Genomic DNA, 25,687 nt, shown 5'->3' with positions numbered 1-25,687 from the left:
ATGTTTGGCACTGAGCTTTATATGCAAGCTTGCTAATGTATAATTTCCCAGAATCATAGTTTCTGTAACTTCCTGAAAAAACTCAGTACATCATAACGGTAGCGAATCCTGACGTCACTGCACCGCAAATACTGTAATACAAATCATATTAAGTGAACACAGCCATACAAATGCTTATCTTTGACAGGTCTTCCAAATATACTCACCTCCCCCTCTCCAAATCACACACACACACACACACACACACACACACACACACACACACACACACACACACACACACGTGTAGTCTAACAAGACGAAGCTGTCGAACGTGTTTTGGGAGCGTTACAGACCGGGGTCCGAGCCTGCCAGCGCTTGGCATGCCAAGATCCATCATGCCCTGAATTCACACGGGAAAAGGGCGGGGGCGGACCTTTCCCTACAGCCTCATCATCTCAGGAATTAAGGTGTTCCATATTTACCACTTTCTGCATTAAAAACACTGGGATCTAGCATTCCACTTAGTTCAATCATTTGTTTTGCGGTTGGAATACCCAGTCTTGCTGTTACGTCGTCTGCGCACCTGGATGGGCTTCTGGAAGGTGCGTCTGGAAAGCAACCGAGGAAGGGCTATTTTGCAATAAGCAGCCTGCAAGAGTTGCTTCACTGGCTATGCAGATCCCTTGCTTTCATGTCAACCCTCACATCTATTCTCTAGATTACCGAAGGATATCCTGAAATGCCCCGAGCCCTGATGTCTATCTACCAGAGATCAATACAGGGTCACAAACAGCGGAGGAATGGGATACTCTCTGTCCCTGCTTATCGTCCGATGACAGGTGGATCAAAAGCCAGGAGAGTGTCACACTGTCATTTTAGCAAGTTTTGCCCTGCGTGACATTCAATTTGACAGCAAGTTCACTCGCATTTGAAGTGACATCAAAGCACCGTTACAGTGGATAACTACTGTTTTTTATTGAAGGCTGTCACACAGTACCTACAGATAATCAGTCAATCAACCTCAATCAAATCAAATCAAATCCATGTATTTTTTCCCGCAAGAGAACGTCATGTGCCGTAGTATTAGGAACATCATACATCATACAAAACAACACAAGGCGGGTCTTACCTGTTCTCATACAACCTATCGCTGGCACCAGATCAGCGTGCTTCGGCCAATCAACGACGAGTTCTTCCCTCCTTGAACTCAATCACTCCGCACCGAAAGAATTTCAACAAAGTTTACCTGCAGCCGTCTGCAAGCGGGGTAAATAAAGTCCTTGTATGGAATAAGCATTCTTATTGATAGCAGAAATAATAAACAGCTTCAATAATCTCGCAGAGCGGAGCACTGTACCTGCTAAGATACACACCACGCGACTGCGAAAAAAATCGGAGCAGAAAAAAGTAGTCTTACCTGTAGCCCGAGTTCTTCCATCTCTTATCCCGTTCTTCTACACGATTACCTGTACCGACTTGAAAGTCCAGTTTCACAAGCAAGAAAAACAGAGGAAGCAAATATGTCACAGGAGACAGACAAGTAAGTGATCATACTGGTTTCAGATTTACGTCGATATCCCGAGCAGCATACGAACTGATCTGCAATTTTATTGATAGTACAGTATTAATTTGATTAGAACGATTTTCATGATACATTCATTTAAGATTTAAAAATGAACCAGAGATTATTATTTGTTTTCGGACTGATACATTAATTGTGGGCTAATCGCGGACTGAAGTAAGATAACTATTTGAGTGGCAAAGAAGTTGAGATGGCGATGGGGAAACAAACGATTCTAAAGCCTAAAACGCCATTTTCGCAGGAACTAGATATGAGCATTTGTGGTTTTAGCGTTTTGTTTACCTTTGATTTAATTCGCATTTATCCCGACTTTGTTTTCCCTTGTGATAAAATGACTCTTTACGCTTGTATCCAGGCTATGATATGGAATTAATAATGGCTTTTCTGGTTGAAATGGCAGTCAACAGAGTAAATTGTGAAGCTGCATACCATGGCATGATGTCAATAAAGGTTTATTATATAACATAAACATATGTGTTGTAAAATAGTATGGCTTACTGTGTTTAAAATCGTATGATGTTTCGTAAATGAATCAGAAAGGTACACTTTTGAGCGATAATTTACTGAACCAATAGAACTACAGACCCTGTCCTGTTCTGTATTGTCCACTTCCCATTTTCCCGTCATTTTTATCACTAAGTGAGAACTGGACAGGTTTATCTAAAGACTTCAGCGCGTAATTAATCAGATACGGAAAGGGGGTATTTAACATGAGAAGCTTACCATCCAAACAGCTTCAACAGTATCTCCAGCCTCTAGTTAAAGTTCACATTTTGACTAAAAAGCACTGCTACAGGTTTGTAAATCCAATCCACAGATAAACATATATAGGTTATCACTGCAAATTGTCGTTGTGCCTCTCTATAGTCTACAAATCAAATACAGGTAGGCTAATGTGTTTTGCAGTTGATTCCCTGTTGCTAAAGCAGATCACATATTTACAAACATTTCAATAATACACAAACTAATCTTTATCTTTAAAAAGTATGTGATTAACCACTCACCACAACCTTGCATATTAATGTCTCCACGGGTTTGTTTACTGTTAACAATATACAGGCATAGGAAAGCTTTCAAAACCAACTTTCAACACCAGCTATCTTTTGAAAATAATTAAAGCATCCCATATTTCAATGCTTGCTGGCCATACAAAATTTTTCTGTAAAATCCATGAATGCATAATTGTAATGGTGTCCGATACAGCTGTGGTGTCCCCTATAGTTTGAATGTAGTTTCACGTTATTGACTTTATATGTGAATATAATACAGCAGTGAGAGGTCTGGTTGGTTCCTATATCAGATGAAAAGCAGTCCTTTGTAATGAGTGATGGCTCAGCATGTCATAATGGTTGTAGAACAGGACTTGTAACCAAAACGTTACAGCTTTGAACCCTGGGAAGGTTACAGGCTTAATACCACCAAGTAAGGCAAAGAGCCTGAATAGAAGAATAGGGAATATCCCAGTTCTTAAATGAATGATTTGTATAATGTAAGATGCATGTATATAATTTAGAATTACAGTAAGCATACTTTGTCTTGTAGGGCAGCTGCTAAACAAATGGATAAAGACATTGACCATGAACTCAGTTCAGCTGTTGCTTGTGTGGGTCATAACTGATTTGTATTTAATGGAAAGAAAGGCTTCATAATTCGGAATTGGTATACTATATCATACGAGTGTATATCATTTGACTTGTATGTATAATTTTCTAAAACAAAATGCTGAGAAGGTGTGTTCAATGTGTTGGTAGGAGTTTGTAATATCAACTTCATGTACTAATCATTGTCTTTTATGCAACAATTGGATTTGCCCAGAAGGCAATCTGTCTCCTTTAAACTCAGAAATCTCCAAATCTCCAAAGAAAGGAAGACTAAGCAGCTTCATGTTGATCATTTTATCCCTGGGGTGTATGAGCCCATTCACCGAAGTGTCAGATAAACCAGTTTCTGTTGAAGCGTCTTCAATTCCGTCCGGGTGCAGTTCGATTAAAGAGTTTTACCGCTGGATGCTTGACATGACGTGACAATGAAGCACTGGAAAATGGCAAATCCACACGAACATGCAAATGTAAACAGAACTACCCGCTACCTGTTTGTCATGAGGGAACTTGTATTAACGTTTTGACTGCAGCTTACAACTACAGTGTGATTTTAACCTCAGTTTAGCGCTTGTAATAGTTGTGTCAGGGTTTCAGTAATATTGTTTTAGTGTGTCCATGCACACTAAAATCATCCATCAGTTCGACAGGTTAGGCCTTTTTGTGTGTCAGGTGTGAACAATAACCGTGAGCAAACAGCGAGTCGGTTTCTGTTAGGTCACTAAGGCTTGCAGGAATCATGTTCTGTTGTCGAATGTTGCGAGCCAAGCTGACAAGGAGGACCACCGACAGCCAATGAAAAATGATCATGCACAAAATGTGCTCTTTTTTTCTTGCAAGAAGAAGACGCAGAACTGTGGAAGAAGGAAGACAGTTAATTAGAAACAAAACTCAAAGGCAAAAACAGAGACTGGAGAGAACTAGAAGATGAGCGGTTTACTGGGAGATGTGTGTTAATTTGATCCATTCACAGACACCGCACCTCCATAATAAACACAGGAAGCCAAATGTAAAGAAATAGCTGGGCAGCTCAGTACAAACAGGTTATTTTCAAGCAAGCATGGTAATAGCAAACATTTGGGCGGCAGTGTAGCATAGTAGTAAGGCACAGGGCTCATAACCAAAAGGTTGCTAGTTTGATTCCTCACTGGGGCACTGCCATTGTACCCTACGGCAAGGTCCTTTATCCAAAGTTGCCTCAATAAACATCCAGCTGTATAAATGGATAGGATGTAAAATTGCAAACTATGTAAGTTGCTCTGGATAAGAGCCTCTGTTAAATGACAGTAATGTGATGTAATATTCATGCTAATAACAGTGGCCTTATCTTGGGGTCGTGACGTGCTCCCCAGTTTCAAAACTTGCATGTCACCTTTGACTCCAGTGAGTCCACATTGGTGAACTTGTATAGCGTCTTAGAAGCACTGGTAGTTTCGCATTCCTGTAATGGTCAAGGTTTGAATAGCATTTTCTGGGCAGTAAGGAGGTTGTTTTTTGAACAACAAAAACACCAACCACTTGAAATTTAAATTTAAAATTGTAACTAGTTACTTCCTTCAGATATTATATAACATAGCAGTTTTCAAACACATGGCTGTATGTTAGCAATGCTGAGCACTACTGTGTATGTTGAAATAAGGGCCATGGCCGGGTGTTTTTTTTTGGGGGGGGGGGGGGGGGGGGGGATGGAGTCTCTGTTTGATACAGCTCCCAATAAGAGGCTATCGTTGTCCTCATGTGTATCATCCATGCTACAGCAAGCGCCTGGTGGTGGTGCTGCCAAACGAGGCACCCTTTCACCCGAGGCGGACCTACACCAGCGAGGATGAGGCCTGGAAGTCCTACCTGGAGAACCCGCTGACGGCCGCCACCAAGGCCATGATGAGCATCAACGGGGACGAGGACAGTGCGGCTGCCCTGGGGCTGCTCTATGACTACTACAAGGTCAGGGGGCCGGGCTGCCACCAAGGACTGTTTACTACACAGGGCGTTGTGCCGTGTCTTTTCTATGGGGGACTTAGTACACACTAATGAAGAGCCCACTGTTATAATGAGATTCAGTGTAGGTATAATATTAAACAGAATAAATGCTCAACAAGAAGCTGTATGCAGCAGTGTGGTGTGGCGTAACCCAAAGGCTCAGTTCCCTACTGGAGTACTGCTGTTTTACCCTTTGGCAATATTGCCTCAGTAGAAAATCCAGCAGTACAAATGGATAACTTGTAAACTATGTAAGTTGCTCTGGATAAAGGTGTCTGCTATGAGGATTTGTATTTAATGCAATGACATGGCATTCTCTTGATGTTGCTGTGACAGTGTAATAATGTGTAAAATATGACAGAGGTGCTTACAGTGTTGGTAAGATGGATTATTCATTCGTGCACTGTTGTCAGACTGGTTATATTTAGCCATTTCACACAACCGGGTGAGTGACATGTAAATTACAGAAGCTGATTCAAGTTTAGCAGTAAATACACCTTCCTCCCTCTTCTACTTCCTCCCACAGGCTGTAATCTGCAGCTAATTACAGAAATAAACAATGTTCACATCTTAACCCTCTTGGATCAATACTGACAGCTCCACTAAGTGAAATTTAACAATTCCCTGTCAGTTATTTTCTGTGATCTTTTAAGAGGATTTAAGAGGAGCTTTGCCACACATTAGATATTCAATTCAAACATAGAGCACCTTTTTAAACAGCATAATCTCTGTGCTCTGTAGAGGTTTGGTGTCAGGATGTTTCAAGTGTGGGCAGAGCCAATAGTGTGCCCTTATGTGACACTTCTTCAGTGTTTTTTCATATCCAATGACATGGGTCTGTATTGGTTTGCAGGTTCCGAAAGAAAAGAGATTGTTGCCCATTGCGAAAGTGGTTGAAATTTCAGAGGAGCATGAAAAGAGGTCAGTGCTTTTAGATGTGCATTTTGTGGCAGACGTGTAATATTGGTGGGAGACATCTGAAAGATTTTCACTTGTAGCACCCACAATGCATTACGTTTTTTTGGTAACATGAGTCATCGTCCAAGATACTGAAGACAGAGTGTATCCTGAATATCTACATTTTTAAAGTGCTTGATGTAGTTGTGCACTGGAGAGTGTGGCAGTCTGTCGTAGGGCCTTTGCTAACACTACCATGTTTGGTTTGACTGGCCTGAGATTGAACCTGCAACCCTCTGGGGTCAGGGAAGATAGTCTAACTAAAAGGCCACTGTTCAACATGGTGATAATAGTTGTGCATTTCTGTGTGTGTATGTGTGTGTGTTTGTGTATGTATGCTTGTGTTATGTGTGTGTATGTTGGTGTGCATTGTACGTGTGTGTATGTGTTTATGTTTGCATAGCAGGACTGCCCTGGTAGCAAACGGCAGCCAGGGTCCCGTGGAAACGGTGGATAACCACGTCCAGGTGCTGAAGTCGGTGCCGATGAACCTGTCCCTGAACACGGAGCACCCGGACGGCAAGCGGGAGGCCTACGGGACAGCGGCCGGGGAGGGTGGGGCCACGGCGGTGCTGAAGACCGAGGCGTGTGGCCCTGTGTTCATGAGCGCGGCGTCACACTACAGGGTGGAGGGGGAGGAGCCGCCGCGGGTCGTTTATGAGCACGACCCCTACGAGATGTCGTCCGTCCACCACGCCGGGTACACCAAGGAGGACCAGCGGAGCACCCCCGACAGCATCTACGAGGAAGAACAGGATGTGAGTGCAGGGCAAAGAGGAAGTCAGGAGGGGTGCAGGGCACCAGAGGATATTGGGAAGTACAGGGGGAAATTACAATAGGCAAGACTTAGTGAGGCGGTATGAAGCACAAAAGGAAGTTTAAGGTGGATGAGGATTGGTTTCCTCTCGCAGATGTATCTTCCTCCCACAGTGTCGTTTTGAAAAACAAAACTCGTAGATCACTTTTTAATCAGTCTGCCAGCTCTTATACTCTGTAATATTGTACAAGGTCATTGTGCTTATTTGTGGAGTATTATTTTATATTTTAGATATAATTGTAGTGTAGATATATGGTGGTCTTTGAAAGACTTGACACATATTTATATTATTAATCCAGTATTTGTACATTTCACAACTGTTCCTGATTTTCTTTGCAAAAGACACCTTAATAGATTAAACTCACATTCCATTTTTCTCTTTGGGAACAGAAATTCCACACCTCATCTTTGGGAGCCAATGAGTTTGTCTACGACCAACAAGGAGTGTAAGCTGCTGCCTGCGTTCTCACTCAACTGGCAGTACAAACACAGACTGCTGTAATTTTCACAGTTTCAGCACGCTTACTGTTACTGTTCTGACCAATGAACGGACCCCGGAGCAAATACTTTAGGATATACCAGCATATTGGATGTTTAAAGTTTAAAGCAAGTTTAAAGCAAAATAAAAAAGATGTGTTCTGTTTTCTGGCAGGGACACTTTTCAGTACACACTGGAAGCCACCAGATCTGTCCGTCAGAAGCAGGGGGAGGGGCCAATGACCTACCTGAACAAGGGGCAATTCTACGCTGTGACCCTGAATGAGACGGGCACCAACAAGTGCCTGCGACATCCCATCAGCAAAGTGAGGGTGAGTGTGGCATCACCCAGCAGGGGGGTGCCGGTATATGCACACGACACCCAACAGCTCCTATCTTATGTTAAAAAAAAAAAAAAAAAGCAGAATGCATTTCAGTTTGCTACTCTGATTTGAAGTACTCTGATTAAGTCTTATCCAGTAAGCTATTCCATATATTATGTAGGTTTAACTATTGCTTGTGGTCTGGTAATGTTGATGCTGAGGTTGTTGGACTGTGAGAGGTTCTGACACCACCCATATTCTAACTGTCACCCTCTCCTCACTTCCCCAGAGCGTGATCATGGTGGTGTTCAGTGAGGATAAGAACCGAGACGAGCAGCTCAAGTACTGGAAATACTGGCACTCCCGGCAGCACACGGCCAAGCAGAGGGTGTTGGATATTGGTAAGATGCCTGCCCTCTCCCCCAGAATACCGCTGATTCTGAGCCCTGGCCAAATCGCTGGTTACCCCTTCCGCAATGGCACCAGTAAACGAAGAGCCATTAATGTCATTCAGAAGCCTGGGTCAGTGATGCTGAGTAGCGGTTAGGGGTGCTGGTTGAAGATACATGCTGTGCCGTTCAGTTTCAGTCAAGGCGTTGATCATGAGGTCGCCCTAATCTGGTTCCCCTTGGTCTTTGAGAGGCCTCTGCTGAGTGGGAGCTTCCCAGCTACAGCCCTCCAGAGATGACCAGTAGCCCACCTGACAGTCTTTGGGCTCAGCAGGGAGCTGACGGATATTTCCATTTCCATTTCCTAGCTTTCATGTTCCTATTCCACTGTTTCTTTCCTCTTCCACTGTTTTCCAAGAGTCTCTCGACCACCTTTGCCTGCAGCTATGTTGTAATTTTCCGTTGTCTGTCAGCTCTAAAGCCGTTGGGAAGGAGGAAATGTTCCATGATGGCGGTATTCCGTAACTATCAGTGAAGCTATTGAGTGATTGCACGTGTGAATCAGCCTGTAACATCCTTCAACAAACATTCATTCTTGTCCTCTCAACTGATTGGTGTGCTTGTAGCTGTTGCTATCCTGTCAATAGCTGCGGTAAGCACAAATGGCTGAAGGCTCATTAAACTGCATAAGTCTAGATAGGATAGATTTTAGCTAACTGTAGCGTTACATATTTACATTTTTTTTCTCCTGTTGGGACATATTACTATTTCTGCTTGAATTCTTGTGAAGTATTACAGCTTGGATACTTCAGTGAAAAACCAACCAAGCCTCTTCAGCCAAACGCAGTTAGCCCAGCATGGCTTTACCAGTAGGACAGGGTTAATGGCACCCTTTAGTTTAGTGATGGGCAAGTGAGACTTCATAAACCCCAAAATGGGTGTAGCTATTTTTTGTCAACAGTAAGAAGATGATTTGGACCAATCTTAGTGTTAGAGAGGAGAGAAAAGTCTTTTGATTGGTTCAAACAAATTTTTAGAGCTCTGGCTCATGGGGTCTGTAAAGCCTCATCTTCCTACTACTTCTGTTCTGTTCCTTGGGCTGAGAGGAGACTGGCTTCCCCTCAGGGCCCAGTGACTCATTAAAAAGACTTATTGTATTGCTAATAATGTATGCACACAGACTTCATTAAGACAATTTACTTGAACCTTCAAGGGTGAGGGACTTCTGAGTACAGTTACAAAGAGTGAAATAAGGTAATGAAGGTATAATTATTTTGTTTGTGTTGTATAGGAGCACTTTGGTTTTACACTTCTCAAACAAAAGTTTCATTTTGAACAAGTTCCAGAAATGAGAGAAGGTCAGTATTAATGCCATGGTGTTGGACTGTGAATCACTGTGTACATTTAAATGTCAGATGCAGCTACTGTATGGAGTCTGTACTGAATGAGGCAGCCAAAGATGTGTAGAAATACTTGTCAGACATGCTGCAGCACGCATGTTGTGGAAAAAGGTTTTGTGTGAGAGAAAATTTGAATGCTAAAAATATGTGGCTTGTATGGACAGACAGAGGAATGTCCCAAGCTTTGCTGGGGAGTTTCTGATGCATTTGAATAGCTCAGATATCTCAGAACTTCCATTGCAAGCTCGGGTGAGGTCACAGACTGCTGGCTCACGGAACTGCCCCCTCTGTTATGTGTCATTGTTTGGACAGATTTTCTGAAAAGGAATTTATTTGAATTGAATGTAGCTCTGTATTTTACACTTATTTTACTTGGTGGCTGGTTGCTTTTTAATTGGAGATGAAGACAGAAAAGCCCATAACTTGGAGCGAAACTACTTTGTTGGTCTATGGTGAAGAATATGACTGTTTTAAACCCCCCTTGAACTAAACTTTTCACTGGGCTTTGAAAATCCAGACTAATCTGTTTGGGCTCAGGCTTACAAACCTTCCCAGGCAGAACACACACCCGCTATACCTTTTTATGATATTAGTTTTTAAATTTTATACAGAATATACATAAATTAATAAACCCTGGTGCTGACACAGACAAAAATACTTAGCAAATAGTTTCCATTTACAATAATAATAATAATAGTAATATAACAATGAATCATAAAAAGATCAGCAAGAAATGGCATAGCATAATTGCAATGGCCAATTTAAGTGGTTTGGCTGGGAAAACTAAAGAGCTTTTACCACAGAAAAATTTCATGCGTGGAGATCAACTGTGATATAATTTTCCTGCAGTATATTTACTTCTGAGCTAACCATAAAAAAGTCACAATTCAATATTTCTGCCAACTGCCAAAAGGTTGAGCTACTTTGTACGTGCCCTCTGAGCACCTATAGTGAAGAAAAGAACAACTATTTAATCAAAACCCCAGTTGAAATGACAGTGTAACTAGGGGTGAATGGCAGCAGTGTAGCATAGTGGTTAAGGAGCAGGTCTCGTAACTGAAAGGTTGCCTGTTTGATCCCCGCTGGGACACTGCTACTGTACCCTTGGGCAAGGTACTTAACCCACAATTGCCTCAGTAAATATCCAGCTGTATAAATGGATAACATTGTAAAGAACTGTAACCTATGTAAGTCGCTTTGGATAAAAGCGTCTGCCAAATGAATAAATGTAAATGAATCTTATTGGCTGGGGATGTCTTTGTTCATAGGCTACACCTAGACTTCCTTGTGAAGAGTGGCGAGTTTGGGTCTCATACATCAGTCAGCATTTTGCTCTGTAACCTGAGTGGAGTCTGGGACCCCTTGGACCAGGGCTTGCACAAACTGGGGTCTTCAGAACACATGCTCTTCTTGCAGTCCCTCATGACAGCCACCCCCTTACATTGCCTCTCATAAAAGCTCAGCAACTGTAGAAATTTGAAAAATGTAAAGGGGTAGTTGCGCTGTGGGATTGGGTTTTGGTCGTCGGCTAGTCTAACAGGTGGTGAATAGGAGGTTTAGGGGAGGCTGTATGCTGAGCCCCAAAGGAAAGGGAAAAGGGAGTAAGGTGCCGTCTTGGCCGGGCAACTCTGTGAAAGCATATGGCAGCCCTGAGCAGCGCTGGCAGACAGTGGCAGCAACCTGACACCCCCGTGCTGATTTGAATAGCAGTTGAGCCAGGATTCTTCCAGAAGCCTCAGGGTAAATCTGCAGATTCTGGGATTTGAATAGGGCTGTTTAACGGTAAGTCAGGAGACGGGACTCACCTGGGGCATCGTCCCCACACTTACGCCTCCTTCTCCTTGGTCACTAGAGTGCCAGTCCGTACCATGTCTCCTTGGGGCCAGTTGAAATGGGCATTTTGCTTTTCGTTCATTTCCGCACGTACAGATGTGTTTGACTGTTGATCCCTTCCCAGAAGGATCAGCAGACTGGATGTGGTCTGAGCTGAGGTATTCCCGGAGATAATGGGAATGCAACAAAAATATGGCTACATTCAGTTCAATCCGGGCTAGTGTAAACACACCATAAGAAGCAATGGGCATTTGCGCAATATCTGCTCATCTTGTAGGTGCAAACACAGCTGTTGTCATTTTCAACCTGGATGAAGTGCCATTGTGTACAAAGGATAGAGAGATTATAAAAGGCTGCATGTCATAACTTATTTAAGGCCGTGTTTTCTTTTAGGATCAAGGTTTCCTGTCTTTTTTACACTGATTCCAGTGCACCTGCACCCTACAGATGTGGAGGGTGACAGTGTTGACTCAATCACAGAATGACTTCATATCTGCTCTCGTATAGAATGGGTTCTCTTTGATCTCCCCGCAGAGTAGGGTTTTGAAGGCGGCACGCTTGTTTGCCAGATCAGATAAACTTTATCTGGAGACGCGTGGTGCGCCAGTTGATTTTATGAGAGCCGTTATCAAATTCAATCTTAGCTTTTAGTTTTAGTACATATTGGTTTGCATTTCTAAAACCGTTTAGTACAATCGTCCAATCGTTCGTAATAGCATGGTTGATGTTTACTAATAACAGCCACTTCAGGCAATCTGACCAAATCTACATCAAACACAGGTCAGGATCACTTATACACTTTGCAAGGAGTAGACAATGCCTTTTAAGAGAGAGTCACTCTCTAGAATCGCGTTTGTACATCTGTTGAGCAAAGAACAATTCTCATTGTTAAGGTGAAGTGTAAGCTAAGCTTAAATTTTGTATTGTTGATGATAATTAGCCTTTGAAGTTGGAGCTTCAGGATGTTGATAAGCCTGATGTGGGCTCTCCAAGTGTCTGTTAGAATGGAGTGGAGATCTCGCCAGTGACGCTACCACTCCAACATCTCTGATTCTCCCTCCGCAGCTGACTACAAAGAGAGCTTCAACACCATTGGGAACATCGAGGAAATCGCCTACAACGCCATCTCCTTTACCTGGGATGTGAATGAGGAAGCTAAGGTACGCAAACTGTTGTTGATTTCACAAAGCTTCAGTTTTTCTCTCTCGTCACTCTTTCCTTGCTGAATTTTTTAATCACTTTCAGTTGGAGAGTGGACCATAATCTCAATGTGTCAGGGGTCTGTGAGAGTGGAGTGGGAAAACACCCTGCAGAGAGCATGATGGAAGTTGAAGGCCCATTCTTCACCTTGTAGGCTGTTTAATGAAATATGGTCTTCTCCTTCCATCATCCCCTGTGGAAAATGTTTAATCTACGAAGCCTGGATTAAGACTGACAGACTCGCTCTGTGTGACTGCTGTGAAAAGGTGTGACTGAACTCTAGGGCAGGTGACAGTGGAGGTACTTCTGTGGTGGTGTCTTCACCCCAAAGCTGATTCTGATTTAGAGGACTTTTTTGTCCCATGCTAAACAAATGCAGGTGCATATAAAGTAGGAGACATTGTGATATAAATGTATTGTCCCTTTCATATCACTGTGGATACAGGGAGGTGTATTTTGAAACATGAGCTGTCCTTTTCCTTATCTTTTCCTCTTTGGCTGTGTCCCTGATGAGCTGGCCCACAATGCAAAGCGAGACGTATAGACCACACTGTAACCCTCCCGCCCCCTCCTTGTTTTGTTGCTGTTTTTCACAGTGCTTTTCTCATGACAAAAGGCTCAGATTTCACCTCTGTGTCGCCAACATTCATAAAGCGTAGCCTGCAAACAGACCTGTGGACAAAGCCTTGTTAGTCACAATATTGCTGCCGATGTTCACTGTTTTTACTTCCAGCTTTCTTACAGAGATTATATTACTATCACTTAAATATGTGCTTGTGGCTATTCAATAAAAAAAGTTTCACTGTAAAGTGCAAGTTGTATTGTACTGTATGGTATGGAATGTGTTCAAAAAGGTCCATTTCAGAACTGGTACTATTGTCAGCGTGTTGGTGTTTTTCCCTCAGTTTGTTGTCATGGCGTTCACTTCAGCGGTTAGAAAACCAGAGGTGGAAAAGGGCGGGCCCCAGGCTGGCTACTTCAGAGCCCCGGTCACACGTAGCAGGCCCTTTGAACTAGCCCGGGGTCTGCTTCTTGGTTCTGCTCTGGTAGACCGCCTGTTTCGGCTCCAGTGTTTAACGAGGGCCACACAAACACACCTCTGAAAGAAATTCAATTCCAACTCTCTGGTCAAATATTTGCTCTTGGGATGGGCTCCCCCCCTCACGGGTCGATGGTCTGAAAAGAGCTGGACTCATTAGCGAGCGCCACGTGACTCAGGACCCCAGAGCAGTCGCAGCCACCTATTGTGGCAGCAGACTGACCTTTGTTTGGACTACAATGCATGCACCTGTAATAATCCTGTCTCTCTGGTGTCATCCAGGTGACTTACATTCATGTGTCAGTCACTAGCTGTGTGCGTGTTGTTTGCCTGTTTGTTGCCCAGTGGTCACTTGGATACAACGTCTAGTACGCTGAGCACCATGACTGGGTTATCAATACTTTTATCGAATGCTGATATTTCAGGTATTTACAGCTTGGGGCAATGCCAGGGTCACCCCAGATATTTTTCAAACCTATGATTTATTGTATTATTATTGTTATTTTATTCTACATTTTTTTAGTACCTTTCATGGATTCCAAAGTGCACCCACCCTGCAACACCTGTAGTCCCCAGCTATTTGATGCTGAACCAGTCGCTGCAGATTAAAACTGGGTTTGCAGAATCAGACTCCATCTTCCTCGGAGAGGATAAATCTGCAGTCTCACAGGGTTCAGGTCTCTGAGCTTCCTCGAGGGTCGGAGTCTGTCAGCATTTCAGTGGGGCTAATAAGCCCACCCTGGGCCCCTGTGAATCCAGGGGGAGATATGCATCAGCCAGGCTGCTCACGGCCCATAAGGCAGGGCTCCGCCTGGCGCAGCGGTGTCTCCAGCCTGGGCAGTCCAGACACAGGCCACCAGGAGCTGGAATGGAGGAGACAACAGTTAATTTCCTACAGTTACCATTGATCTGTGGAGCAGGAATGATGGCTGGCATTTGGGGGGGGTGGGGGAACTTTTGACTCTATTTCAGTATATGCAGTGCATTATCACATTATCACAAAGATCTATATCCAGCACATCCTTCTTGACTCAGCTGTATGCAATGCTCTTAAAGTGCTTGTAAACTCCTCCCTGTCTGGTGATGGACCGCCCCTTTAAATGGAGCAGACTATATATTTGTTTGATATGAACCACCCCTTTAAGTGGAGCAAAGTCCTCTCTGTTTGATTGTGGGCCACCCCCTTAAATGGAGCATTACCTGCATTGTCTCCTGTGCTTAACCACTGATTTTCCTCTGTGCATGTTGCCAGCAGTTGTGTTGAAAACAAAGCCTTAGAGAAACACAGACCAGTGCTGTTTTTTTTTTTTTTCCAGGAGGGAGGTTAATTGTTGTGGAGCAGTTCCTGTGCCTATTACACCCAGCTTCTCCTGTGGTTGTAAATCTTGAGAATGGTTAATTATATTCCAAAGGTTAATAACCAACCACTTAATTTCAAAGCTGGCCATTAAAGAGTACATTTGTATAGTGTGGACAAATAACAAAGTTATTTAGCATAATGTACCTCACAAAAGCCACCAACAAGAAGGCAGACTGGGGGGGTTGGGGGGTTGGGGGGGTAGGGGGGGTGGGTGGCTTGACAAAACTGAGGTCCTGACTGAGACGTTGACACCTTCAAAAACGCTGAGCTCTTAAACTTTGTACATTTTTATCTAAAAGCAAAGACAAAACTGTCAGAATCGGATTATGACATATTGTAACAAAGGAGAACTTTATCATTAATTTTGGACCCCCAAAATAATGGACTCCCACTTTTCACAGTGGGAATTACTTCTTTACAGCACGCCATCTTGCCCGTGAGCAGAATTATCTCTCATCAGTCAAAGCTCATCGCCTTAAGGGCACAACAGGGTCCCACCTGGGTTTTGAACTTAAGCCCCTCTGGTCCGGTGCCCTACCACATATTTCTCACTGGCAGAGGTGTAAGAAATGAAAACATGCCTTAGAGAAGAACAGAGGTATTAACTTACTTATTTCACAACTGCTGGGGAGTCTGGGGTCAGACACACACACACACACACACACACACACACACACACACACACACACACACACACTCACACTCACACTCACACTCACACTCACACTCACACTCACACTCACACTCTCTCTCTCTCACTCACTCTGCATTAGCTAAAGAATGTTTGTGCCCTGGGCAATACCCAGCATTACTGCATGCTGAAACATGAAAACTCTGTGTCTTTAATGCAAGCTGGTGGGAAAAATATTTCTTGGTCGTGCATCCGGTTTGATCTGGTTTGAAATTTTGAGTGTTTACCATACCATTTAATTGACGAATCTCCTTCAACTGCAGTACCCATTTGAATTTTTAAAAACTGATGATCCCGTTTGAGAAAAGAGATTTCCTGTTCAGAGGCACCCAGTTGTTCCATCAGTCTGTGGTGCTTAATTCTCTCTCATATTATTCAAATAGGCTCGTCTGAAATTAAAATCAGTTGGAGTAGGTTGCTTTGATCTGCCAAAATACAGGTCAGAATGTAACTGTGTTGTCCTCAGTGGTTTATCTACATCAGAGCTGCAAATTCTGTCGGGATTATTGTAAAAACAGGACAAATTGGCTTCATTGACAAGGGATTCTTTGTCTTGCAGCTCTCAGGTAACCTGCGATTCGTCAGGTACCTCTGATCAGATGACTACAGTGGGGGCGTGCCTGTCCTGTACTTGGTATTTACACTGTTAGACTCGTTGTATCTTTAGAAACAGTCACTGGATAGAGGATGAGTATTAGACTTGGCATATAGTGGATGGAGGATGAGGATTACACTTGGCATATACACAGTACTCCTGTGTGAGTGTGGAGGTTGGTGTGGTGAGACGATCTGAATATGCAGTCGGCCATCCCAGTAATCCAAATATCATGGATATCTCGTAGTCCAGATATCTTGGATCCAGAGAGTCAGTTCCTGTGCATTCTTTTACACAGAGGGCTAGCCCTCCTTTTTTCATTACTTTTATCATTTCGGATCAGTAAATGCTTAGCCATGTTTCACCTGTGTTTTCCAAGTGTTTTTCCAAGTCTCTGTAATGCCAGCTATGTCATGGCCAGTGTTTTTCCCAAGGGCCTTTAACTCCAAAACATGTTTTCACTCTTTAAACACTTGTGCAGTGGCACCTCAGCGTGTTGCTAATACTGCATTCTTCCTGGCCCCCTTTCTATATTTTACTATGTCACCCTAAACAATTAATTATGCCCATCCAAGACTCTCTCATTGCATCTCATTTTTGGCCGTGTGTGTTTTTGTGTTTCCATCCATCTTTTCAAACTCCCACCTCCACTTCCCAAGGTTTGTCCAGAGCATAACCTTAAAGCTGTATGCCAAGAAGATTTCCAGGTCAAACTGTCCTTACAGAAACCAGCCTCCAGTGCTACTAACTTGCTCATAGACACCAGCCTTGTATTTGATGTATATGTATTAGGGCAGAGGTTTTCAACCTTTTTGGGGCTAAGGCACATCAAAGGTCAAACCAGAAAATCAAGGCACACCAACTTAAAGTTGGTTATCAATTATAAAGAATGTCACACATACAACGCATTGGGTTCCTCAGAATTCCACGGCACACTTCACTTTGCCTCACGGCACACCAGCTGAGAACCACTGCATTAGGGTATAAGTATAATTTTACAGTTTTATGATGATTTCACTGAAGTGAACACACGGGCTTTTCTCTGGTATTCAGTGGGACGGAGGGAGGCTGCCTGGTAGCTGACGTGTCGGAGCAGGTCTCTGCGCTGACCTGAAGGCAGCCGACAGGAGAGCGGTGGGGAGCCACGCCCCGCTGCTGGCTCCGCTGTGTCAGACAGAGTGGCTGTAAAAAGACGTTGAGCAATCGCTGCCCTTACATAATTGGTGGCTCTGCCTCTGCCTTTTTATCATTATAAAAAGCTCCTCTGCTGTACCCTGCCTTTGGAATCGCTCCTCAAGCTTCAGAGATGACTGTTATACCGAGCGCGGCTTTGGATGAAGGAACGTGTTTGTTTCTGAATGACAAGAGAGATTGGGTAGTTTAAACACGTGGATGCTTTCTGTATATCCACTTTGTACTCTCATCTGTGCAAGCAGACAGGGTTCAGTCAGTAGATTTGCAGAGCAGGGCAGCCTTCAACCTCACCCCCAATCCATCCCCCTTTCCCCTGGACCCCAGTGGACAGCCAGTAGGCACTCCAGGGGGTTGAGTTTCAGTGACCCTTCGTTCCTCTGTAACATGACACCTCCCAGGTGTCTCTGGCACATCCATCTCTAGCTGACCCCTAATCTCTGACCTCTCACCTCTGTCATCCTGAAGCTACAGGTGTAGACAGTGCGTTCTTCTCTGTTATAACACACTGTGTGTTCAGATTTAGGTGGTAATGTAAAGGTGTGAATTTTTACATTGTGTTGGGCATGTGTACAATCACAGCTGCCATTCGATTTCAGTACATTCAGTTTCCTTATGTTCCAGTGCTTGTCTGAATGACATGAATATCAGGGTCAAGGTTGCCTTGAGCCAGTGGTTTATTGATATGGTCCTGCTGCTGTTTTTTTTTTTATTCACATTTTGAAGTTTTTATTTTCTTCAAATGAACGTAAGCATTAAGGATTAACATTAAGCGCAACATAACACAACACATTAACATTAAACATTAAGAGTGAAGCTACTAATGAATGCTAAATAAAGAGGGTGTTCGGGGCATCTCCGACTCTTGATGCAAGACCGTGCATTTGAAAGGAAAGCCATCTTTTGATGCGAAGTAGCTTTCTCTGTGTTTCCTGTGAACTTGGTTTAATGTTCACATATGCCACAGAATTCAGGCATGATAGTGACTACCAGGTGCATCTAAATTTAGATGTGGATAGAAGCATTTCATTGTGAAGTGGGCGGGATTGCCAGGCAAGCCCTGAAGCTCAGGGTTTATTTCTCAATTGCAAGTACGTAGCCATAACAGTGTTCTTACTCTGTCTCTGTTATCTTGAAGCTATGCCATCACATGTTACCTGGTTGAGCCTATGGGATGGGCCAGGAGCTGTCCTTGAGTGCACTTGTAATGCACCTAGACACCAGTGACCGAGCTCATTCAGACTAGTGGGGGACAAGCCTTTGCAGCCTAGTGCAGTAAGCCTTTCCTTGACAGGAGCTCAGAGGACAGCATGAATCCAAGAAAAGGGCCAATGCTCCAAAATGAAGTGTCAGCGCTGTATGCTTCATGGCTGCATCCTACCTCTGAATGCCTGACCTCAGCTGTATTTACAAACGGTCTTAGATCACAGACTGATACAGCCTCTCTGTGCCCTGAAGGGCTTATCCAGCTCCAGTACTCAGAAGCACCGTTAGATGACCGTTAAGATCACAATCGCCTGTATATACAGTGACTACCTGAGCTCATGGGTTGTGCAATACACTGGAAAGATAGTACACTCACTCAAATGCTTAGATTAACCTGTGGAGCTAAGTTAATGGAGAGAGACAGAGACAGAGATGGACCGAGACGGCTGGCTCTGCTCTCTGATTGGCTGATCTGCATGCTGCTCTCTCTGAGCCATGTTACATTATTACATTATTGGCATTTTTAGCAGACGTTCTTATCCAGAGTGACTTACACAGTTTGCAGTTTTTACATGTTGCCCATTTATTTAGCAGGATATTTACTGAGGCAATTCTGGGGTAAGTACCTTGCCCAAAGGTACAACAGCAGTGCCCCAGGGTAAAATCGAACCAGCAACCTTTAAATTAAGAGTCCTGCTCTTTACCTATATATATATATATATATATATATATATATATATATATATATATATATATATATTTACACTATACTACACTGCCGCCCATGTCCTGACTATCCCTTTGAAAGGAAAATCTGCCATTTGCTCTCTGATTGGCCAGCCTTATCAGACTCACACTGATTGGCAGATCTGCTGAATGTGCTTTCTCTGACTGGCAGAACTGATCACTGGGCTCACTTTGATTGGTAGATGTGCTGACTGTGCTCTCTCTGGTTGGCAGATCTTCATCACGGTGAACTGTCTGAGCACGGACTTCTCTTCTCAGAAGGGTGTGAAAGGCCTCCCGCTTATGATCCAGATCGATACCTACAGCTATAACAACCGCAGCAACAAGCCGCTCCACAGAGCCTACTCCCAGATCAAGGTCTTCTGTGACAAGGTAACCCCACCCTCTTCACTGCCTGCCCACTCTCTGGGGGTTCTTAATGCTCAGAGATGAATGTGACCATTTCATGCTGAGACCAACTACCATGCTGGCTTTCTGGAAGCTCTGTGGCCCTCTAGTGGTTAAATATGAAATTGCCAAATACCCAAAAAGCAACTCTTAAGAGCAGTGTTCTGAATCCTAGTGCTGGGGACCCCCTGAGTGTGCTGGTTCTCATTCCTGCTGAGCTCTCAGTTTATTAGGACTTATTGAGCTGTTAGCTCAACGCTGCTCTTAATTTGAATAAACACATGTATTTATTTATACCTCTCTTGTCTACAGTTATGTAAATTTAGTGTTATGTAAAAGATTTAAGCACTGTGTTTAAATCAAGTCAGCATCAGTGTTGATAGTACTGACAATTACTGGGATTTATTGTGTTGACCATACTGCAGAACGTAATTACAGTAATCGTATAACCTCATTATAAACACAAGATAATATCACTGAGAGCTGGCCACATTATTATATTGCATGTGACATGCCTTTTTGCCTGCATGCGCCTCAGTTATACGCCTCAGACATGCTCTGATAGTCCTGTGCACTCTCCAGAGAAGGTAACACAAATCCCCTGTCTGTCTGTCTGCCTGTCTGCCTGTCTGTCTCAGGGAGCGGAGAGGAAGATCCGGGATGAGGAGAGGAAGCAGATCCGCAAGAAGGCCAAAGGTCAGCCGTCCGCTCCCCAGCATGTGAACGGTGAGGCAGACGCCAGGGGGCGGGGCCTGTGCTGTGTGCTGTGGCCCTTCCACAGGGGCCGGGCCGAGGGCCCCCAGCCGCAAAGCCCCTCATTGCCGTGATGGAAGACTGTCAGCGTAGAAATATAAACCGATTAATTCTTCTGATGAAAGGGAATCACCTGTTGTATGCAGTAGCTGGATGGCCACATGGGACAGTGTCCAGTCAGGGAGCTTGCTGAAATTCAAATGTAATTCTTTATGTAAATCAGAGGCCTCTGTGGTACTTGAATGCCAGGTTCCTACACCCTATGTACGCATCCATTTAGGATGCTATGTTGGATTGAGTAGTTTGACACAAGACTCTACACAGATCCAGTATTATTCTGTCAATGGCTCTGACATTCCAACTGGCTAATCCGAACCATGTGGTAGTCATTTCCCGGGTTAACAGAACAGGAGCCTGAAGACTAACAGGCAGGAAGCACAGCCACACTCAGATGACGAGGCTGCATGAATAGAGCCCTCACCTTTGAGGTGGTTGCCATGGTTACCGATGGGCAGAGGGAGGGGACGGGGGGCACGGACGGAGCAGATGAAAGGCTGTCCTGCCGTCTGACAATGGTGCGTTGTTCTCTCTCTATCTCCGGCGGGGGTCAGGGAAGGACGGCGACCTGGCCACGGCGCCGGCGCTCAGGAAGTCCGACGTCACCTACTTCAAAAACATGACCGACCTGGACTCCCAGCCCGTCCTCTTCATCCCGGACGTCCACTTCGGCAACCTGCAGAGGGCGGGGCAGGTGAGCACATGGGGAGCAGTCACATGATTGTCTGAGCGGACAGGAAAAGCACCCTCATATTGTCTTACATTTGCAGGGTGATAAGCTGATTTGCAGAGTGCTGTCCTGTCAGCTTAACTCTTCGTTTGTTACTTTTACATTAACTGCATATTTGCTGGAGACAATCGAGCCCAACATGGCTGCATTGCGTAAGCGTCTGTCCTGGAGTCAGGACAAAAACATGCAGTTCTGGCTCTAAGGCCCCCCTGATTTTGACACTGAAAGTATGCTGTAATTATCTGCACCGGCTGAGCGGAGGTCCAGTGAGGGCTTATTAGGTGGTCAGTGACCTTTCTGAAAGGAATCGACAAATGTTGCGGAAGATGAAATGGCGCAGTCTCCTGGCTGAAAAGGCGACGTGTCCTGTGTCGTGGTAATGAGGGGCTCGGGGCTGGTGGTGTGACAGGCACCACATGCAGGCCCGTCACCTCCACTGCCCTTGTAATGGCTTATAGAACCCTGTATGGATGAACACCCCGTCCCCCTCACTCACACTCACGGTTTGAAAGGGCTTTTTGTACATGACTGACCACACCTGCACCTTTCCTTCTGTTCTCAGGTCTTTGCTTTCAACGCTGAAGAGCTGGAGAGGGAAGGGTGAGTGTGGGGTGATACTCATTTGCATCAGCGGTAGAGTGGATCACTCCCAGCCAATGCAAAGCTTCTGATAGTGAGGACTAATGCTGATTTGTTTTTTTTGCTCTGATTTTTGCTCTGATTTGCTCTGCTGTGCATCAACAGTTTGCACACACAAGTGTGAAATTTCTTTAAGTGTGACTGTATCTCATTGGCTGGTGTGACGATGTGGGAGAGTCACTTGGCTATCTGATTGGCTGGTAATGCTGGTGTATGACTGAGCTCTCTGATTGGGTGGCACTGTGAGTTGATCATGTAACTGAGCTGTTATGCTGTTTGTCACAGGAGTGTGCTGGTGAAGAGGATGTTCAGGACGTCTGAGGATGACTACTGCCCCCCTCCCAAACAGATCAAAGAGGAGACTCAGAAGAGAGGTATGGATCTCTGTGATTGTGTAACACAGTTATATGCAGTCATTGCAGTGCAAACACTGTTGTAGTAGTGGAGCTGTAGAGTATGTGTAAACTGTAAGAGAACTGAGCCTAACAGAGATGAACACTGTGAGATTGACAGGTTAGTCTGATTGCCTCCCAGCAATACCACTGTGGGCCATCAAGAATTAAACTCACATTCAAACCACAGTGCATCACTGTTATCTGCCTGCACTGAAGACCCAGTTCCTGTATGTAGGGGCCTAAAGGAGATGTTCCCATGACTCCAGGGAGTGACATCATCCTTCCCAATGGACTCACCTGCACACTGTCTCCTGTTTAGTTAAGGACAGCTAGCTAAGGAGCTGTCAAAATACAGGAGCTATACTGAAGATTATGTAGGATGGCTCCTGTTATTCTGCAGATAGCGCGGCAATGGTTAGCACTGAGAGGAAAATGGAGATGACAGCAGGCCTGTGGATGTGGATCACTGTTTGCACTGTGTCTTTTTAGTTCTTCTGTACGTGAGGAGGGAGTCTGACGAGGTGTTTGATGCCTTGATGCTGAAGTCCCCAACCTTGAAGGGGCTTATGGAAGCAGTAAGTGATTTTCTCCATAGGGACACTGTGTTGGTGGAGGATGGTTATTGCTTAACAGCAGAGCTTTATTTGGGTTACGTGCATGTGGTAGGTGTTTTGTGAGTATCTTTGTTAAGATAACTGGAGTTTCAAAATGTCTTAAAGTCCCAGTTGTTGGTATGCAGTTTCGGTACAATGAACTGAATCCATTTGTATGTACCTTCACAGCTATCGGAAAAATACAGTGTGCCTACAGAGAGGATGGCAAAAATCTACAAAAAAAGCAAAAAAGGGTAGGAAGCAGTGGTTTATATTCATATTATACTCTTCATATGAATACATTTTAAATGTAAATAGACTGCAGACATATATGGTGAAGTCTGTGTGATCCCCCTCTCCCAGGATTCTGGTCAACATGGATGACAACATCATCGAGCACTACTCCAATGAGGACACCTTTATCCTGGGCATCGAGAGCTTTGGGGACGCCTACAAAATCACGCTCACGGAAATCTGACGGGCGCTCGTCGAAGTCTGATGGGCTTGCCAAAGGACTGCGGTGGACTCATGGTTCAGGCCCCCTCTGGGCTAAGGGGGCGGGGCGTCACCCTAGCAACCAAGGATGGTTCGACAGATAGGGGATAACCACCTCCCGCAACAGAGCAGGCATCTCTCTGAGGACCAACTCTGTAAATACAGTCATGTCCACGACACACTGTCGTTGAGGAAATGGACCAACTCTGTTATTTTGGTTTTGTGCAGCTTTCTGCTCCTCATGTATGACATTCAGCCAGTGAAGATGGTGGAGGAGGGATAGGTTTTCTGCCAGCACCCCTTAAAAGGTGAAAAATACCCTTTTTGGGGCTCTTTTTGACTGAAAAATATCTTCCAATTGAGATGTCATGTCTTCCAGCAGAGAGGTCCCGTGACAACTCACAGGTCAACAGAAGTACAGTGGTATACAGTGACGATGCTTTGACCCGTGCAAGCAATAGTATGGTCAACATGTTGGAGATGATTAGCTGGATATCCTCCAGCAGTTAAACCAACAGCACCCCCTACAGGCAGAGAGCAGGACATCAGTCAAACCTCTATGCAGAGCAGAACAGGTAGGAGTTCTCCATGTAGGGAGAATTGGAACTGTCTTTAAGAAGGACTCTGCCTGCGAAACATGCTGAGGTTTGGATACATTTGGGGGGTGTTCGGCTCACCAGCTTCTGGCCCTTGGTTGAGGTGTGTAGCAGGTGAGGGCCACCAGAGGGACTCCCTGCCTAGTCCACTGAGCCTGTCACATTCCTAGTGCCACAGCCTTCACAACTCTGGACAAGGGGTCATGATTTCAAGAAATATCAAAGGAGGGCAATCCTCTGTTTCTATCTGTGTCTAAAACAGAAGCCATACATGTATGGCACGGAAGAAATATTTCAATAATGAAAAGCTTTGTGATACATATTTACTACTGAAGCAATTGATGTTTCCTGCATTTTTCTCTCATAGAAAAAGCATAATTTTATATAAAGATCATGTTTTCAGTAGGCAATGTACAGTTAGTTTTGTATTTTTTTGTATGTTTTGTATGCCTTGAAATGTCAGGCCGACTTGTATATTTAGTGTACATCTTCCAGTTTATAATGTATTGCATTCACAGTGTACAGAGGCCAGATCTAGCTGGCTTTAGAGCTGGCTGCTTTGGGGAACTGCAGCTCATCATGCTACATTGCGCTCTCATAGTGTTACATTCAACATTTATGCAATATTTATTCCTGTTAAATATTTAAAGCAAACCACAAAACTCAGTGTAAATGATTGGTCTACAACGACTGTCTTACATGGCTGGCAGACATTGAGAATGACATGAATTCAAAAATCGCTGTAAGCTGAGCCTGTTTCCTCTGTCGGCCATGCTCGAAGCGTCTGCCAAACCTTCAAAAATGCGTCAGCCCTGTGGGAGCAGCTAAGGACTCTTGTGCAACGTTTTCCTGTTTGTTTGTCAACTGAAATGTTCTATGGACATATTTTTCTTACTGACAACTAAATAAATATTTGTATAAGAAATGTCAGTCTGAGGTGCATTGTGGGAATGTGGCAGTCCACTTGCTACCCAGTCTGCAGCAGCCTGGGAAATGTGAGTGGAATTAACCAATCTGCCAGTATGTGAAGACTGAGGAGTTAGGAGAAGCGAGTGGCTTTTCAGTGATGGCCTTGAGCTGTGACCTCACGGTAGAGACTCGCCATACAGGCCTCAGTATAAGGTAAGTCACCACCATTTGCCCTTGTACCATGTGATAATCCAGACGCTTGCTTGTTTTTGAATGGATTGTGTGGCGATTGCCATTGCCCTAGAAGAAGAAAAAAAGTGGAGCAGGAAACCTTCAGAAAGCAGTGTTATTTCATAACGAACGCCCAAGACCTCAAGACAATCACGAAACAGAATGGTACGGCCTTGAAGACTGTTATTGCAAATTTGTTCTAATATCTGACAGGAAATGTGTATCCATGACAACTCTTGTAGTTCATATTGCACATACAGTGTTATGCATAACACTTATAAAACAGGTCAAATTTCTTGTTCAAGGGTCAAACAGCAGTGCTTCACTTTCTTTGGCTTCAGTGCAGCTGTGTGATTTCAAGTCCCACTCCCTGTGTCACACTGTGTCACGCTGCTGTTGGTGTGACAGAAATCAAACGAAGAGCACCTTGTGAAGCACGTTGTATTGACTGTACCCTCTGTGACCTCTTTGTTCTCTCCCCCTCTCACACACCTGTACTTATGTACCACACCATGCAGTGTCGAATCCACACTCA

General features: G+C 44.3%; 1 protein-coding gene across 2 annotated transcripts; it reads left to right on the top strand.

Moving 5' to 3' along the window:
* The first annotated feature begins 1,237 nt into the window (after positions 1–1,237).
* On the top strand, positions 1,238–24,821 carry LOC118796533 (grainyhead-like protein 2 homolog). Of its 2 annotated transcripts, none has more exons than XM_036555472.1 (16): positions 1,238–1,522; positions 4,920–5,106; positions 5,996–6,063; positions 6,506–6,857; positions 7,307–7,362; positions 7,569–7,725; positions 8,006–8,117; positions 12,404–12,498; positions 19,581–19,739; positions 20,393–20,480; positions 21,119–21,258; positions 21,857–21,894; positions 22,219–22,307; positions 22,818–22,903; positions 23,111–23,175; positions 23,285–24,821. In XM_036555472.1, the coding sequence occupies exons 1-16, from the start codon at positions 1,503–1,505 to the stop codon at positions 23,397–23,399; spliced, it is 1,827 nt and encodes a 608-aa protein (XP_036411365.1). In that variant the 5' UTR covers positions 1,238–1,502; the 3' UTR covers positions 23,400–24,821. The 2 variants fall into 2 exon arrangements, with proteins under 2 accessions (XP_036411365.1, XP_036411366.1); XM_036555473.1 differs by having other exon boundaries at positions 6,503–6,857.
* Positions 24,822–25,687: the final 866 nt, after the last annotated feature.

This window comes from Megalops cyprinoides, chromosome 21 (genome assembly GCF_013368585.1).
Source record: "Megalops cyprinoides isolate fMegCyp1 chromosome 21, fMegCyp1.pri, whole genome shotgun sequence".
Classification (NCBI taxonomy): Eukaryota; Metazoa; Chordata; class Actinopteri; order Elopiformes; family Megalopidae; genus Megalops; species Megalops cyprinoides.
This window is presented reverse-complemented; position numbering and strand designations above follow the sequence as displayed.